Source organism: Trypanosoma rangeli, assembly GCF_003719475.1.
Source record: "Trypanosoma rangeli strain AM80 chromosome Unknown Tra_15.4_contig_00093, whole genome shotgun sequence".
Lineage (NCBI taxonomy): Eukaryota > Euglenozoa > Kinetoplastea > Trypanosomatida > Trypanosomatidae > Trypanosoma > Trypanosoma rangeli.
The window spans coordinates 1-17,526 of NW_021705836.1; the positions used below are offsets into that span (position 1 = coordinate 1).

The 17,526-nt window shown below is 49.9% G+C and overlaps 6 protein-coding genes and 1 pseudogene across 6 annotated transcripts, besides 6 other annotated features; all 7 read left to right on the forward strand.

Annotated features, from left to right (window-relative positions):
* Positions 1–406, forward strand: TraAM80_03534 (actin; the record flags this gene model as incomplete). The annotated part of the gene is made up of 1 exon (XM_029380500.1): positions 1–406. A coding segment is annotated over one exon (406 nt), but the record flags the coding sequence as incomplete, so codon positions are not given.
* Positions 407–795: 389 nt separating this feature from the next.
* On the forward strand, positions 796–3,927 carry TraAM80_03535 (uncharacterized protein; the record flags this gene model as incomplete). Its single annotated transcript, XM_029380501.1, has 1 exon — positions 796–3,927. One exon carries the CDS (start codon positions 796–798, stop codon positions 3,925–3,927), a length of 3,132 nt encoding a protein of 1,043 aa, XP_029239665.1.
* Positions 3,928–3,986: 59 nt separating this feature from the next.
* Positions 3,987–4,013: a microsatellite.
* A 142-nt stretch (positions 4,014–4,155) lies between these two features.
* Positions 4,156–4,234: a microsatellite.
* A 161-nt stretch (positions 4,235–4,395) lies between these two features.
* Positions 4,396–4,430: a microsatellite.
* A 485-nt stretch (positions 4,431–4,915) lies between these two features.
* Positions 4,916–4,949: a microsatellite.
* Positions 4,950–5,213: 264 nt separating this feature from the next.
* TraAM80_03536 (cAMP-dependent protein kinase regulator) lies at positions 5,214–5,768 on the forward strand (the record flags this gene model as incomplete). The annotated part of the gene is made up of 1 exon (XM_029380502.1): positions 5,214–5,768. The coding sequence occupies one exon, from the start codon at positions 5,214–5,216 to the stop codon at positions 5,766–5,768; it is 555 nt and encodes a 184-aa protein (XP_029239666.1).
* Positions 5,769–6,064: 296 nt separating this feature from the next.
* On the forward strand, positions 6,065–7,642 carry TraAM80_03537 (putative tRNA nucleotidyltransferase; the record flags this gene model as incomplete). The annotated part of the gene is made up of 1 exon (XM_029380503.1): positions 6,065–7,642. One exon carries the CDS (start codon positions 6,065–6,067, stop codon positions 7,640–7,642), a length of 1,578 nt encoding a protein of 525 aa, XP_029239667.1.
* A 327-nt stretch (positions 7,643–7,969) lies between these two features.
* TraAM80_03538 (uncharacterized protein) lies at positions 7,970–14,986 on the forward strand (the record flags this gene model as incomplete). The annotated part of the gene is made up of 1 exon (XM_029380504.1): positions 7,970–14,986. The coding sequence occupies one exon, from the start codon at positions 7,970–7,972 to the stop codon at positions 14,984–14,986; it is 7,017 nt and encodes a 2,338-aa protein (XP_029239668.1).
* Positions 14,987–14,994: 8 nt separating this feature from the next.
* On the forward strand, positions 14,995–15,232 carry TraAM80_03539 (hypothetical protein; annotated as a pseudogene).
* A 276-nt stretch (positions 15,233–15,508) lies between these two features.
* TraAM80_03540 (RNA-binding protein) lies at positions 15,509–16,477 on the forward strand (the record flags this gene model as incomplete). Its single annotated transcript, XM_029380505.1, has 1 exon — positions 15,509–16,477. The coding sequence occupies one exon, from the start codon at positions 15,509–15,511 to the stop codon at positions 16,475–16,477; it is 969 nt and encodes a 322-aa protein (XP_029239669.1).
* Positions 16,478–16,763: 286 nt separating this feature from the next.
* Positions 16,764–16,874: a sequence feature (A-rich).
* A 597-nt stretch (positions 16,875–17,471) lies between these two features.
* Positions 17,472–17,526: a microsatellite.

A 17,526-nucleotide genomic window follows, 5' to 3' on the forward strand; every position in this document is an offset into this window, starting at 1 on the left:
GCCAGACGGCACAGTCATGCAGGTGGGTAACCAGCGCTTCCGATGCCCCGAGGCGGTCTTTAAGCCCATGCTGATTGGTCTCGATGAAGCTCCTGGGTTCCATGAGATGACCTTCCAGTCCATCAACAAGTGTGATATCGACGTGCGTCGTGACCTGTACGGGAACATTGTACTTTCTGGCGGGACCACCATGTTCAAGAACCTTCCTGAGCGTCTTGGAAAGGAGATCAGCAACCTTGCGCCCTCTTCCATCAAACCGAAGGTGGTTGCACCACCGGAGCGGAAGTACAGCGTATGGATTGGTGGCTCCATCCTGTCATCCCTCACGACATTCCAGACCATGTGGATCAAGAAGAGTGAGTATGACGAGGCCGGTCCGAGTATTGTGCACAACAAATGCTTTTAATGCCGTGGTTTGTCTGTAAAGGAGGGGACTAAGTGGTGAATGAGAGTTATTTATTTGCTATTATTGATATTATTATTTTATCTGTTGCTATTGTTGTGTTTTTTTTTGTGCGTAGTATAAATAAAGGTATATATAAATATACTTTTTGATTTTTTTTTGTTGCTTTGTATTTATTTTGACTTGGATTGGTTGTCGTTCAGAAGAATGGTTGTGGGTATTAATGGCATGCTTATGTGCGTGTTGTGGGTCTCTGTGCGTGCTGTTCACTAGCACGTCATGTTTTTACTTTAGTATTATACTCAGTTTTGACTTATGCATTTGCGTGTTGCATGGTTGATGCGCTCATTATTATTTAGTTTTGTTGTCGTCCAAGGTTAGTGTATTGAAAGATGGAGGCAAAAGCTGCTTGTGAGCGCAGTACCGAAAGGTCATTTGAGACGCAATGTGTAACGGATGATATTGGCTGTGTTTATCAGCCACAACATGCGAGTACAAAGGATGGCTCCCTCTTGACAGCGTTTCATCTGCTTGGGAAGCTCAAGGCGGCTATTAATGATGTGGTTTTTGCGCTAGAAAACACCGCAAGTGCGCTTTCAGTAGACGACTCCATCAGCGTCATGGAAGAGGGACTGCGGGCTCTGAAAACGATTAAGGTTGATCGGAGGATTGAGTGTCGCCGGCAGTTGAACCTGAGCTCCACTCGTCTGGGAGGCGTTTCGCCGACAGGCCGTGAGGTTGACGACGGCGATCATGCCGAGAGTGAAGCTGCGCCGCTGTCATGTCTGCAGCAGCTGTGTTCACCAAAGAGCAAAAAAGTATCCCCGAAACGAATGGGGAGTGAGTTGATGCGACGCGACGAGGTTGAGGCGGCTCGGCAAGCCTCGGCTCTCCGCAGTGAGGAGCGGCAGCGCAAGGCGGAAGAGCGGCGACTGGAAAAGTTGCAGGAGAAGAAGTCAAAGCTGGTGGCTGCTGGGGAACGAAGCGTGCAGGCGAAGCAGCGGCGTACGCAGGCCGATGAGCGGTTGAGAAATGACACACTGGAGCGACAAGAGCACGGGGCCCGCCGCGTCGAGGAGGCGCGTGAGCAGACGAAGGAGCGTGCGAGAAGGGGCAATTCACGTGTGGAGGAGGTGCGACTTAACTACGAGCTGCGACACCAAACGAAGGCTATTTTGCTTGATCGCAAAATGTCGGAGGTAGAGCACAACCAGGAACAAAAGCGAGAGGAGCTTCAGCGGATTGCGCAGGAGCGCAACGAGGCCATGCAGGCCGTCGCCGAACGAAGGCAAAATCTCAGCCAGGAGCGCATTGAGCGGCAGCAGCAGCGTGAGCAGCAGCGACGGGAGAACTTCAGGCGTCTTGAGGAGCAGAAAAAGATTGAAAAGGATTTGAAGGAGCAACGAGCGGAAGAATGGGAGAAGAGGGCGCAACAACGACAGAAGGATGCGTGCGCCGAGGCAGAGGCGCGCAGTCGGAAAGCGGAGGAACGTATTCAACAAAGTGTACAGTTAAGGGAGGAGAAGCGAGAGATGCTGCGTCAGAAGCTTGCAAAACAGGAGCAAAAGATAAGAGAGGCGCGCCAGCGCAAGGAGCGTGAAGCTGACGCCAGGCCCACCGTCCAGGAGCTCATGCCAGTCATTCCACCGCAGGAAGAGGAGCAATTGGCTCAGAAATTAGCAAAGGTGATGGCGGTTACTGCGCGACAAGGGAAAAGTTATATGGAAACTTATCAGAAGGAAAGTACCACCAGTGCAAAGGATCTAAATCGAAGTAAGTTAAGATCGATCATTAGCCGGCTGGGCTCACACACAGCGCCTGCCTCACTGGTGCAGTGTCGTCAACCACTTCATGATCTACTGGGGATGGCGGAGTTTGCTGACATTGATCATGAATACGTGCGCTACTTTAACGCCTATGAGAGTTTTACGCGTGTGATGATGGATGCTCGTCGGGCGAATGATGTGGTGACTTTTCGCCTGGCCTGTACTGTTCTACTGCGCTTTCTTACCGATAGTAAAGAGGGCAAAAAACATGTGTTGGTGTTTATTCTATCAGGAAACCTTGCTCCACTGTTAGTCTGCATTCGTGATGAGATAAAAGGCCTAAAACGTCACAGTCACTCCATTCCACTCATGGCCTCACTTGAAATACTACAACTCTGTTTCGAACGTATTGCCATAGATGCTCAAACAAATGTTAAACTTATTACTGTTCGGGACCAGTTGTTGGCCGATCTGGATGCAGCATGTATTGGTAAGTACTGTGTTGCCGTTTCACGGGCATGCACAGGGGAGGAGGATTTAGAAGTTGTCTACAGTGCGACCCGACTCATACATTCCCAGGCCTGTATCTTGAGTAAAAAAAAGGGTGATTGCCCTACAGTATGGTTTCGGCAAGTATCATGTGCCTTTTTTACTCTTCTTGAGAATATTCTGACCCCTGATGGATGCCCTTTGAGCAAGACGAGCCCGTTGCTCAGTGCCCGGCGCATCGCAATCGTTTTTATTGTGTTTCGAGTCCTAAACTGCCTTGCACGTTGGCGACTGGAGATTTTACAGGAAGTCTTACATGACTCTCCTATTGAAAACGCTAGCTCGAATGTTTACGTAGACCCAAAAGCGATGTCAGCCAAAACAACAAATGTAATTACACAAACAGAACTGTTTCACGTGCTTAGTGGCTTCTTCGCATATGTTGAGGCTCATGCCGATTTACTTGAGACTATTGCAGGTGAGAACATTACAGGGGAAGGTGTGCATGGAACCTTTGAGAATGCACTGAAGTTCGGCGTGACGTTGCAACAAATCCCGCCATTTCCATCCCCACAGTCCTCAAACAGCCCCACGACGGGGTTACCACTCGCATCGACCCGTCAATCCTATCACCTGCGGGCTGCACTCCACGAATGCCTCCTCCTCATTGGCTACCTCTGTATACAGGACAAGCAGATTCAAGGCATGTTTGCCTGGGGAAAAGGCAAATCATTACTCTCTAGAATTCTTTCGGCCTTACCGTTTCAGTATTTTACTTCAGCATGCCATATTCTCTACCCCACGTTACTGGCCATTGTTGTGGACATGGACGACAATCTCACCCTGGCGAAGGGGGAGATGGATATTAAACCATTACTGAGTCTTGTCGAGGAGGAGTACCAAGCGCTTCCGAAGAAGGCCAAACTCTATGCCCTCCAACGGCACGCGGAGCTGCATCCAGTGACCACGGAAGGACAAGATAAGGCCGTTCAGCCTCCGCGTTGGGTTGATCTTCTTGGCGGCGACGACGATGATTTTTTTATCCAGAAACACATCACACCAGCACCCACACCCGCGCCAACGGCGCACCCTCTCTCCACACCTGAAAAAGAAAAGCTTTATAGACAACTTAAAAACCAGGCGTTGACACCATCGGGGTACTTCAGAATTGAGCGACGTTTTCCTTTGGCTCTTTGGCCATGCGCAATTGAGCAACTAACGAGAGTCGTCAATGAAACTAATAAGAGCGAGTGTGGGAAATCGAACTAAGCACCAACTCCTCAATAGAATGGCAGTGATTCTGTGTTCATGCGTCTACATCTTCCCGGTACTTTTTTTTTCTTTATTTTATTTTAGCGGAGTCCCGTTTTTTCAAGGTAAGTTCGCTTTCTGGAGTGTGTGGAGCCCGTGTGTTTCCTCATTTGCCTGCTTCTGCGGACTTCAAATGAACGCAACACAGGGAGGCTACACGTCTGCTCTGCCTCTTTGTGGGGTGTCCTTTTCTCTTTTTCTCTTTCACCTTGTCTGTTTGTATTTTTTTTTTCTTTTCGTTCTTTTTTTTTTGATCTTTCCTCTTCACCAGCACTCTTTTAACAAAATAGAGCTAAGGCAAGGACGCTCGTCAGATTTTCCTCGACATTTAGTGTGATTTTTGGCACCATTTAAATATATTTTTGGTGCACCTCATCTTCACCCAGTGAAGAGGCAGAAGTAACGAAAAAAATTCCAAGTAGCAACATATATATTTATATTTATATATATATATATATATAGAAATTCTCTGAGCCATGCTTCGTCGCTCCTGCCGCCGATTTGGTCACCAGCTGATCAAGGAGCCGATGGGGCATGAGGAAAACACTTTTGCTCGTGGGGAAAGGACAATGAGGAATGCATTAAATCACTTTTACGCGGCGACTGTTTTCTGTGGTGTGGGATGCCTCTGCGCTGCATGTATGGTTGTATCGGCAACACGACGTCCTTACCGGTGCGTAAATTCCAGGGGGGAAATGATAAAGGATTCATGCCCGACCATGTGGTGGAACTATTGAACGCGAAAACCGTAGTTAATAACTTAGGGGATGGCTCTTCGTGCGGTGTGAGGTTTGTTTCTGTGCGTGTGTGTGACCGTTTTTTTATTTTTCGCGTGGCGCCCCCACACATTTTCCTAACTGTCACTTCAAATTAAGCAAAAGAGGCAGAGGATCACGCCTTATTGAATACTTAGCTGGGGTGGCAAAAATGAAGCAATTGCATGCCTTTTATTTATTTATTTATTTATTTAGTTATTTATTGAGTTTGTACTTCCGTTAGTTTTTGTTGGTTATTTTTGCCACCGTAATGATATACAACGGTATATGTATGTATGTCTGTTACGAATCTGTGGCATATGGAGTTGCGATAATTGCATGCTTGCATAAAGGCGCCATTTTCAGTTCAAGCTGTTTTTAGGCGATTTCACCCCTAGCTTTCCCTTCGAATGTGATTTTGCCTGTCATTCTCTCTTCCCCACCACGCTGCCTCAACGTGCACGATTGCACCATAGCAAGCGGGAGACTATGCCCTTTCGCCCTGTAAAACCGTCGGTAAAGAAGAGCGGCAGGTCTGCCCGCGTCCGACAGCTTGCACCGCGCGAGGTATACATCAGGGCTTGTGCAGAGGCAGGCCTGAGTCCGAATAGCGGTCTGATTGACCTCCTTTCCGTTTACCAAGAGTCTGCCAGTGTAGAGTCCATCGACGTTAGCCACAACTATTTGGGAGACAGGGGGGTCATTCCTCTGCTAGCCGTTGTGGATCGATGCAGCAATCTGCGCGATATCATTCTTAGCGAGAATGGTCTGCGTAACAATGCCGTTGCTGCACTGTGCAACTCTGCTGTGAAGCATCCCTCTTTGAAGAGCATTGATGTCTCCGATAATTATATCAGTGAGGGCGCTGCTGTTCAGCTTCATCGGCTTTTGGAGGATAATCCCAAGGTATGTGAGCTTGGGATAGACAATACTAAAATTGATGTGGAGTGGCGTCTGAAGCTGCGTGACCTTGTTCGAGTGAATGCTGCTGCTGCTGCTGCTGCTGCTGCCGCCGCTGCCGCACCTGCCGCAGCCGAAAGTTAGCAAGATGTAACAAATCGATGTGGATGACGCAGCTGAGGGAACAAAAAAGCAACAACAAGAAGACAACAGCGTTTTTCTGTTTCCTCGACTCATCCTTTTTTGTGCGTGTTTTTGGCTTTGCATGGATGGGGTCATTGCTTCACATTTCCCCTTTCTTTCCCCCATAGTCTCATACCTTGTATGCGTGATGTGTGAGCTTGCTTAGGCTTTGGCGTGACAGCATTTCATTTTTTTTTCTCTTTCTGACCTTTGCCTACTCTCGCGTGCTTTTGCGCCTCAACGTATGGTCCTAGTTGATGCTGTCACCGAAGAAAGTTAAACTGGACAAGCCGATAGCGGCGGCACACAAACGTATCTTTGCCTTTCTTCTTCGCGTCAATGAGGAGCGCGGCATTCGTGCAACACTTCGGGTTGCTGGTGGGTGGGTAAGGGATGTCCTGCTAGGTTTCCACTCGCAGGACATTGACATCGCCATTGAGTCTTCCGGTTTGGGGCATGTTTCCGGAGAACTTTTTGCGCGTGAGGTCGCGGTGTATCAGCAGGCGGTAGGCATGGCTGCACGCACGGTGAGCGTTATCCGAGTCAATCCGGAGTTGTCTAAGCATATTGAAACCGCAACGGTGTGTGTATATGACATTCCCATTGAGTTCTGTGCATTGCGTCATGATGAATACACGAGGCCAGATTCACGTATTCCAGAGGTCCGGCCTGCCACCCCACTTGAGGACGCGTTGCGGCGTGACTTTACCATCAATGCACTCTTCTATAACCTACACACGATGGAGGTGGAAGACTACACAACGGGTCTAGAGGATCTACAGCATCGTGTGCTGCGCTGCCCGCTGGACCCGTCAGAGACCTTTAGCGATGATCCATTACGTTTATTACGCGGAATTCGTTTTGTGGGTCAATTAGGCGAACTTAATTTTACACTTGATGATTCAGTTGTGCGTTGTGTGAACAAGGGGCTCCTTGAGAAGGTCACAGCGAAGGTATCACGGGAGCGTATTGGGAAGGAGCTGGTGAAGATGTTCTCAGGCCCATCACCTGAAAGGTGTGTGGATCTTCTTTTAAAAATGGGCATTCTCCAGCACGTTTTGCTGGCAGAGCTTTACATGAAGAGAAGCAAGAAGGGCAAAGTTACAGCTGAAGTGGAGAGAATAGAATATTTGATCTCCGGTGATACTGCGGCAGGAAAACTTGAGAGCCTCGTGGCGCTGAACCGGACACTGACGCCTCTATTTTCGAGAAGCGACTCTCCATTGCTGTTACTTTCACCATCCGATAAATTGGTGGCCGTGCTCTTTCTTTTATGCTTGCCACTCTACTACAGCACACCTCGTGAGCAGCTGACGGAGCGCCTCTACGTGTTGTGTGTGAATGGGCTCAAGTTGTCACTCGCCTGCTACAATACCTTACGGCGCATGATTGAGTGCCACAAAACTCTTCTCCAACATCGACTGGACATGCGCGGCATCACCAGTGAAGGGGTGACACATTCGACAAAACTCGCTCTGTTTGAGGGGTTGAGTGATCTGAATGACAAGCGAATGATTTTGTCAGCGTTCAAAATTGTTCTTTCCTCCTACTTGCTCCTTGAACATCGAAGTGAGCTTTTGGGTTCCAGCGATGTCGGTGCAGTGGCCGATATCATTAGCGATATGTGGTCCGCATTGGAGCGGGAGGCGGGACTGCTGGATGCCATGACGCGTCCGCTGCCACTGAAGGGCGGCGAGCTCTCAAAACTCATCCCGCTTGATCCCCCACAAATTGGACACGCACTGGTAACACTCCGAAGGTACGCGATGCTTCATCCGCAGGCATCGCGGGATGAAATGATCGCGTGGCTAAGGGAGAAGAGAACTGCATTGTAACCCTCCGTAAGCGTGTTGCGTGGAGTACGTGAATATTCACCGGCCGAACAGATCAGCACCACCATCCCCGTCAGCAACAACGGGGACGCAACAAAGAGCAGGAAAAAGAAAAGGAAATCAAAAAAGGAATGCGTAGGGGACGCGAAAGGCCGTGCTACGTCGCATTTATGCGTTTGTTGTTGTCGGCATGCATATGTACTGCACCGCAGCTATTCTTTTTCTTTGACATTTTTTTTCCCCCGTTTCTTTTGCCAATACCACAAAAATAACCCACTAATTTTCATCCAAGGTACCCCCTTTCTGTGTAGTCAGCGTTGAAATTGGCCCATGAACGTCATCACCTTTGCACCATTCACACAGCTTTGTTTGGGCTCCGGTAAGAAGCCGGGATACGCCCGCGTTGTGGCTTCTCGCCGCGTTGGTGCTGTGGAGGGGAAAAAACCCGAGGTTGCCGCGGTATTTCTGGACGAGAAGAGGAGCAAGCTTCGTGTGTGGTGTGAGCACAAAGGCATCACAACACTGCGAGGAGCAGGAAAGTACTCGTCACGTATCGTTGACACGGCCAGTGATGGTCTTTTCACTGCGTTGTTTTTTCATCATGACAAAGGAAGGCGCTTGGGTCTAGCCATTGTGCAGTTCAACCCGCTCAACGCGACACACCTTGCTGGGGATCCTGTAGACTACAGCGACGACCTGGATGCCGTTCTCATACCTTTAGTGCCGTGCGAAAAAAAGAGTAACGAAACAACCGCGCAACTGCAGATTCATTGCTCAAGCTTAAAGCTGACAGCTTCAGGTCTAGTGGTAAGTCTGCTGGTCTCTACCCGTGGTGGGGAACGATACCTCATCATTGGTTCCATCGGGGCGAACAAATGGAAGTGTTTTTGTTTGGATGCCGCATTTGGCCTATCCGCTTTGCTCAGTATTCAAAGCGATCGTATTGTTTCGGTGCTTAGCTGTGAGGTGGGTCCTCCAGTCGACCACACGATTTTGACAGTGTCCCCAACAGTGGAGTTGGCGCTCTCAGTCTTTGAGGCGACACGTATGGTCTCCGATGATAATGAGAAGAAGACTTACTTGTCAGTGCAATCTGCAGGGGTGCAGTGCTGCGTGGTGCTTCGTGAAACCATCTTTTCGTTGGATGACGGCGACCCAATCATTCGAGTATGGTATCAAAGTCAGCTCTTCCACCCGCCTGAGGGGCAAGGCGGTGCACGCCTTGCCCCTCTCTGCCGCATATACGCTGACCATGAGCAGCAGCGCTACGCCATAGTTGTCTCGTTTGCCTCGCAGAGCTACTTGGTGCACTTACGGCGATCCCCCTTTAATATGGAGCTTGTAGCCGGGTGTACCAAGATTGGGTTGCAAAGTCTCCCACACAGCGTGTTATGGCTAAGGCTGATGCACCCCTCGCGGTCAGAGGGCGGGTTACAAATAGTTCTTGTACTTTCACAAGACTACCGTATTTATGCTGCAGAGGTGTTTGGTAGCGCCATTAACGTGGTGGTGGAGAACGGAGACAACACAGTTCGTTTTACGCCTCCAGCAAGAAGTTGCTTTGGCAGTGACCACACTGTGGAAAGCTCTACGGACTCCCCATGTCTTATACGGGTTGGAGAAAGTGAGCTTCTCTGCTCCAATGGACTCTTGGCTGTGGTGCTGCGGGTGGCCGCACTTGCCATTGATGGGGAGATGCCGCGCGAACTTCTCATTCCCTTAACCATTGAGAATGAAACGTCAGAGAGGCGTGTCGTAACGCTCCTGAAAAGTCTGTCACGCCTTGAAAAGGTATCGAATTTGAGCCGAAGTGAGCTTCTTCAGCTTACATTTCAGCAGGTTCTGCCGATGCTTCGCCTCGCCGGATCTTCTCAGCATGAAGTCTTCCTGACTCAGCGAGTGTTTCAGGCTCTTTTAAATGCCGCTGCCCCAACTTCGGCATCGGATTGGAGGACGATGTGGGGTATCACCATGCTGTTGCAGAGAATCCTTTCAAAGAGGGATTTGGATAACTGTGTTGTGTATACAGACATCTTTTTTATTCATCTGGTAGATAATTACGTCCGTTGTAACGGGACAGTGGATGAGCAAGCGCAAGCAAGTGAGACCCTTTTAAGTGTTGTCTCCGAGGAATTAAAGTGTGCATGGAAACGGTTTATGCAGCAGCAGGATGAGGACGTCTCGTTTGTACTTGATAGTTTGGCAGAGCGTGTTTCACTTATTTCACTTGCGGAGGAATGCGTGCGCCGCATGGTTGTGGTCACCACTTTATCAAACGGGACGCATGTGGTGTCTGTGGGGGAACGCGTGTCTCATGTTATCCACGCCATTGCAACGGCTCTACTGGCCTCCTGTTTGGAGGTGCCGGTGTACGTGAACAAGGATGATGCGGGGCGAATGGTCTGTCAAATGCATCAAGTGGGAGATACCTCTCTTTTTCTACCGCCATCTTCTTTCAAGAATCGCACGACGTTTGAATACGCTCTGACGCTTTCTACGGACATTCTTTCTGTCACCTCTCCAGACACGCACGCAACTTTGTCTGCGAGAGCATTGCTTTCAATGCTCTTGTCGAGGCGATATCATGTGGTCTCTGCCTTCCTTTGTATTTTTACCGCTCCCTTGACGGAGTACTTGATGCCACTTGGCTCTATTTGCGACAATGCCCAGCTTATTACGGAGTGCTCAGCGGCGGCCTTCCTTACGGAGGCTGCACTCTTCAAGAAGATTCTCTCCGAACCTGTACCGTCAGACGTTCTTTGTGTTCTCTGTGCTGGATCCGTGCTTGATGACTACTTCAACACGGAACTTTGGTGTTACATCGGCAACGTCCTCAGCAAGGATACACAGTTCTTTATTGTGGTCGCGGTCATTCACGCGATGACGGACCGGATGATTGCAGCCCAAAACAACTACTCAGCGAGTGTGGCCAAGGCGCTTTTGAAAGAGGGGCTGGAGAATCCGCTGCAGGAGGAGGTGACGGTGGAAACATGCCGAAAGAGGCTGGGGATCATATTGGAGCGACTTGAGCATGCTTGGGCCTGCGCTGCTCCATGGTTGCCGTACAAGGTAAAAGATATCGCGAGTAGCGTGCTCACTATCAATGGTGCTGAGCAGGATGGAAATCACGACGGACAAACGATTTGTGGTGATTCCGTTGTCTCTCACACTTGCATTTTATGCTTTCGCTTATTGGCCCTAATTGGGTACTCGTATCGGACTGAGGAACACATCACGGAGCTGACAAAACAAGTGGCAGGTGATACCTCGGTGCTTGTCCACGTTGCTTTTTTGCTGCTGCAGGCCATTACGAACCTGAAAGGGACTGCGCTGCCGGTTGACTCTCTCCGATGGCGGTGTGTGGATCTCGCGGCGATGGCATTGCCGATGTGCACTGGTACACCTGGACTGGCCGGATTCATGCGGGAGATGCTTCAATACTCAGAGGCTGCTTTGACAGTCATTGCACCACTTAAGCAGTACTACTACACTGTAGTGGATCACCTTACAGAGGTTGCACAAGCAGACGGCAACGCTGGAGCGGGCGCCGCCTTTCACGAGCTGCAAGCGCAGATAACGGTACAGAAGAAGAACTCCCCCACAACCACAAAAACCACGACGTACTTCCGTTGGTCCAAGTGCGGCGGTGCGGTTGTTCCCGAATGGCCGGGCAATCACAACTTGCTTACCCGCCGGTATTTGATCAACACCGAGTGGGTGGACGCCATGTGGCCGATTGAGTTTGTTCCCCAGTTGCTTGCGGACTGTCTTACGCGGACACAGGAACGTATTTGCGGCTGCAACACCACAATTCGTCCGGCGGAGGGAGAGCCCTCGCCGCAGTTTTCTTACTCACTATTCCACCAACTGTGCAAGCTCTCTCCGCCGGTGCGCAACCATGCCTTGATAGCCCCCATTGAAGCGGCATCCGAAGGGGCGAAGCGTTCTGAGCTAAACCATCCTCAAGAAATTCGACGCACCGGGGATCACATGGCCCCTTCCAGTACGGCCTCAACCTCTGTGGCGATTGCACCATCAATGTTGCGTCGGAAAACATCCCCTGAAGCGGGGCCACATGCGGAGTCTTCCCCTTATCTGGAGCGAAATGATGATGGCTTGGTAGGTGGTGCATCGACTTTGTTATCTCCGCCAGTACGAGAGGTGCGATCACTGCCACGATTTTTGACCAAAGGTGGTGATACTAGCGCCGCTGCCGCTGCGGCCACGGCGTTGTTTCCACCCGAAAGCATTGCGTGGTGGGAGACAGATGACGCACTCGACGAGGCCGCGGGGCGGCAGCGCGTCATTAGGGAGACGCTGCAAGACATCAACCCTGAATTTACCACCACTGCCACGTCGTACACAAGAGCAACAAGTGAGGGCGGGGATAATCTTTCTGAGAAATTTGACAGAAAGTTTTCCTCGTCGAGTTTTTCGCCGCGTCGTTGCAGAAAACATCATGTGCACCACTACCGCTGCGCCAAACACCGGGCGCATGGGATCCACACCAAAGAGTGGTATCATTTGAGAAGACAGTCTCGCCATGGAAATGCTCCAGCGGGGATGCGGTCACCAGAAGTCAGTTCCCTGGCTGCAATCAAAGAGGAGGCAGCGATGAATGTTAAGCTTCTGCAATTTAAGCATGTGCTTCAACCACCAAATCTGCCATCGAGTGTGGTCCCAACGGATAAGATACAACTTGTACAGCCACGGCTTTCAGAAGACACAAACGACGTGGCACCACTGCAGCTTCTCTCGCTTAAGGCAAAGCCACACAGGCCTCGCGTGAAATTGTTTGCGTGGAGTGGAGCTGAAACCAATGATGCTGAGGTCGAAGGAAACGGTGCCGGCGCGAAGAATGTCGGACCGGACCGACCACATGGTTTTCTTGTAGGAACATCGTCGCATTCGCAGTTGTTGGAGCCACCAAGCTTGCCGCCAAGTTCTGTGTTTTTGAGTCCGTCTCCTTTGCTCACGCTCAAGTTTCCAGTAAACGTAGATGCAACCCATCGGAAACCGGTTTCCCAGGCCGCGGTACCACGCTCACTGCAAGAAGAAGAACGCCGTGTGGGAGACACGGAGGAGCCATTGGGCCCTATCCCTGCCCCCACCGTGAATGTGCCTATCACTTCTGCTTCGTTAAAACAGCAGCAGAACCTTCCCACAAGTACCACCGCACTTTCGTTGACATCGAATGCCCCTTCGACGATGCCACCTTTTGCTCACCACGAGAGCTCCGCTGGATTCATGCTGAGTGGTGCTGCTGCGCCGGTCGAGATGAGGAACGAGGAAGCAGAGTTGAGGGAGTCATCAAAACAACAAGTGGCGTTGGCGCCGACCACATCGCGATCCATTTTTCCAGCTTCCGTTGAGGACTCTCCGACTGTGTTTGCGTTGAAGAAGCCGGTGCTTCCACTTTCGGAAACGGCCGCATTTTACAAGTACGTGGACGAACTGAAGGCTGCAGACACTGCTGCCGTCCCTGTGCCTCTTCCACTCCATCCTGCGCAGTCTTTGCCTGCGTCAACGCCGCCTGTCATGCCTACTGGAGTCACTTCAAAAATTCCTGAGTCCCTGCAACAGCAACAACGCGATATTATTGGAGTTGTGAAGGAGCTACTCGCTAAGCACGAGGAACAGCAGGCAAAACAATTCAATGGTGTTATTGAGGCGATTCGAACAAGCACACAGAGACCACCTACGCCTGTGGTGAGTGCTCCAGTTGCTGTGCAGCAAACACAAGGGTTGAACGCGACAGAGCAGGCAGCGTTGGTACGCCACACGATTCAACAGAAAGACAAGCTTTTGATGATGAACCAAGATTTGTTGGACCTTCATGCGCGGGCTGAGCGTCTTACTGCAGCTCCAGTGAAGAATGAAGCCACATCATTTGCTTCCCCACACATTTTAGTAGACAGTGAAAAGACGCGTCAGGTAACACAACCAACAGTTTCTCTGGCCGTTCCTGTGCAGCTTGCCACTACGACCCCTGCAAAGAAAAGTGAGGTTGCAACCGTGTCTTCTGGCGTCCAAGTTGGTGTAGGCGTGAAGAGGATGGAAGATGCAGCCACTATGGCGGTGACACCAGTCGCACCACCACCACCAGCAGCAGCAGTGACAACAGCAATAAGAATGACACCAGCGCCTCAGGTGACTGATGAGACTAGCAGCGGTGTGAAGAATATGGTCCCGGACCCTTCCTCTACTATGAGCATCAATCATAGTTTGTCTAGTCTTTACCAACTAAATGCTGAGCTGTTGCGCGTTAATGCTACAGCTGGTGATATGGAACGAGCCATTCAGGAGTCACGGGCCGTGCTGCATAAGCACGCCTCACTGAATAACGCGTACGCGTCTGCTGTTGAAGGATCATTAATGGTGGATGCAATGCGTCAGCGAACCGCCGCTCTTGAGCAGCAGCTTACAGTTCTGAACTCCACTGCGGCAGATCCTCCATCTGCGGCTAACCAAAGCATGAAAGATACTTTAAAGTGGCATGCCCTGTCCGAGTCGGAGGAAATTTTTGGCAAACATGTGTTTGTTTCCTCCACTGTGGAGAGTGGAACTACCGGGCAGGGTAACGAGGGGGGGGCACGGGAGACCTTGCCGCCTCGCCAGTTTGCTTTTACAGGTGAAAAAGTTGAGGCTGAGTGCAATGGTTTCCCTGGTTTTGGGCCGCCGGCTCCTCTTCCTGTTTCAAAAGAACAAGCTTCAGATCATGTGTTTCAGTCCCACACGGAGGAAACTCTTCGGAAGGACTCACTTCCTGTTAACCCCGGCACCACAGAAACTCCAAGTGGGGCTTTGCACACACCAGCTTTCCGCTCTCACCGAGCGAAGACTGCTTCTATTGGCCGAGATCCATCACCATCTATGGGCAGGCGGGGTAATTCATTGCAGCGTCGTTCAGGTGCTTCGCTCTCAAGTCCGGTGGTGGACTTGGGCGATATTTATACGGCGGCTGAGTCCTCGTTTAGGCAATCAGCGGCGAGGAGAAGCATGACACCTGCTAGGACTCGGGCGGGGGTCACTTCGCCATCCCAGCGAGTACCGGAGCGATTTTTCATGTACATACCGCCTGCCGACGCAGGGAAGACGCGGCGCGCAAATGACGGATGCAAGACTGCTTCTCCTCCTTCTGCACCACGCCACCGCTCAATGGCAATCGAGTCGGGCGCGACAACCGCAATGACAATAAAAACTGTCAATGTATCAAAAGCGTTGACAGTGGCCCCCAAGCACAGCACGAGAAAAGCCCCCTCATCTGGTAGGGACAGCAAGCGACGGGAAACACTTGCACTACACACATCTAAGCGTCTTGCAGAGCTTAACAGGGCCTTTTTATAGACTGATAGAATGGTTGAGCAAAGAGGTAAAAAAAGAAAAGAAGAGGGAAACAGTAATGCCCCATGCATGTGTTTATTTGTATTTTTATTGAATACAAAAAATAAAACATAATGGTTTATTTATTTCTTTTTTCGAGTTCTCTGTGTTCTGTATCCTTTTTTTTTGTTCTCTTTATTTGTCTTGGAGGGGGCACAGAGAGTACTCTCATGTGATGTGTGATGTTTGGCTTTGCTTTTCTTCTTTTTCACCGCCATTTCTTTCTGTTGCGCGTCATTTTCTTTACTTTGTTATTTTTCCTTTTATGGACTCCCATCAGTTAAGGGCTTGCGTGTTGAAAGAACCCATTAGTGAAAAGTAGTTATCAGCTGCATTTCTTTGGGTCCTACTTCGACCTCAGACAGATAATATCCCCGCACACCTACACATTCACACCAGGAGCGTGTTTTTTTTCTACCTTTGTCACTCGTCTTTTTCTCTCATTTGTTCGCCGCACAGACAGTGTGTTTTTTTTCGTGCGTGTGAATGTACAGTCAGCAGTTTCCTCAGAATGGCCTGTATGGCACGCCTAACATGATGCCCTATCAGGGTGTGATGCAGCCACCGATTCCTCCGCAGGGAACGGCTCCTGGCATGGTGTCAAACTACAACAACTCTAACCGTGGTGGCTACGATGCCTCACAGGCCAATCGGAACATGGGACAGCGCCAACCGTCGCGTCAGCGCAATAACGAGATCGGCGAGGTGAGCCGTGTCATTCATATGCGTAACATTACCCCCAACGTGACGCAGCTGAGCATTCAGAATCTTGTCCAGAACTTTGGAAACATTAAACACATTGTTATGCTTCGTCAGATGAACCAGGCACTCGTAGAGATGGAGTCCACCAAAAGTGCACAACAGTTGGTGGATTTTTTCCGACAAACAGGCTACGCCGAAATTGATGGTCGACGCGTGTACATCCGTTACAGTAATCATCAGTCGCTTACTGCGACTCAACACACAAGCAAGACGTTACTGGTTTCTATGTTTAACACCCAGTATGACGTTTCGGCTGCGGCGCAAATCACTCCCATGATTGTGTATCAAATTTTTGGCAATTACGGTAGCGTGCAGAAGATTGTGGTGTTGCCCAAGAATGAATCCAGTCATCGTAACCACAACCGTGTTCAGGCGTTGGTGCAGTTTGACAGCAAAACGACTGCGGAAAACGTGAAAAGTATTTTGCAGGGTCAACCCGTAACAATTGGCGACACGGTTACTTTCACCCTTGACATTCAGTTCTCGCGCATGGACGACATAAAGACGAGCAACCCCGCCATATCGCTGGTTATCAACGAGGATGGTGTTCCCCAGCCACCGCAACCGCAGCAACTGCCACACCCCTCTCAGCAGCAGCAGCAACAGCCCCCGCCACCGCCGCAGCAGCAACAGCAGCAACATCAGATGCAAGGCGGGAACATGTACCCAGTTATCCCACAGCAGTGGAACTAAAAGAGGTGGCGTGTATGTATGAACGCGGGAGATCCACGCGGAGGAGGAGGGGGGCGACCACCGTCCCGCAAACGCAAGGAAACGATACCGAGTGCAGCAGGATAGAGTTCCCAGGGAATGATGAAGAAAAAAACGATGAGGGCAAAAACCGAAGAAAAACTAGACAGCGTAAATAATACAACTTAGTGTGCACCGGAGGAAACACGATGCTTCAGCGGGAAAGAGAAGTGGCGAGGGGGGAAGGGAGAAAAAAGAAAGGAAAAAAAGGACTCGGGCTCATTTGTTTGAAAAGAAGAGAGAGGGAGAACAAAAAAAGAAAAGAAGGAAGGACCGGAGTATGAAAGAAAATAAAAATAAAAAAAATATGCAAAGGAAAACAAAAAAAAAAAGAAGGAAAATGACTTTGTGGACACGGCGGGGAAGAAGGAAAAAAGAAGGAATGAGAAGAGAGGAAACAATATTATGAGAAGTTTGCAGCTGAAGACTGGAGAAACAATTAAGGCGATTCGCGACGAATTCAATCAATTACTGCAATTTCATTTGACCCCCAAATGAGAGGCCACACAAGCCGAGCTTTTTTTTTGTTTGGGGATTGCGAATGCCGCCTAGGCTTAACTGTACACAGGTTTCACTGCTCTCCTCCTCTCACTATCTCCCACCACACACACACATATCCTTTATTATTGTTGCCATTCCGGCACTCCTCCCTCACTCCCCACCCCCTTCCTTCCTTTATTCCTTTCCACCCCACACATTTTTTCGAGACATTAGAGTTAGTCAGCCAGAAGAAGCGATGATGGAAGCACAGATGAGCATGTGCGCCTACCTACCCGCCCACTCTCCTACACGCACACTCATACCCACACGAAGAGGGAGTGTTTCTCCCTTTCTTCCCTGCTCTCTTTATCTTGAAAGACGTTTACAAATCATTTGGAACTCCTGAATGATGTGGCATATTGTTATTTTATGTGTTATATTGCCAATTATTGGTGACTATATATATATATATATATATATATATATATGTATATATATATATATATATATAT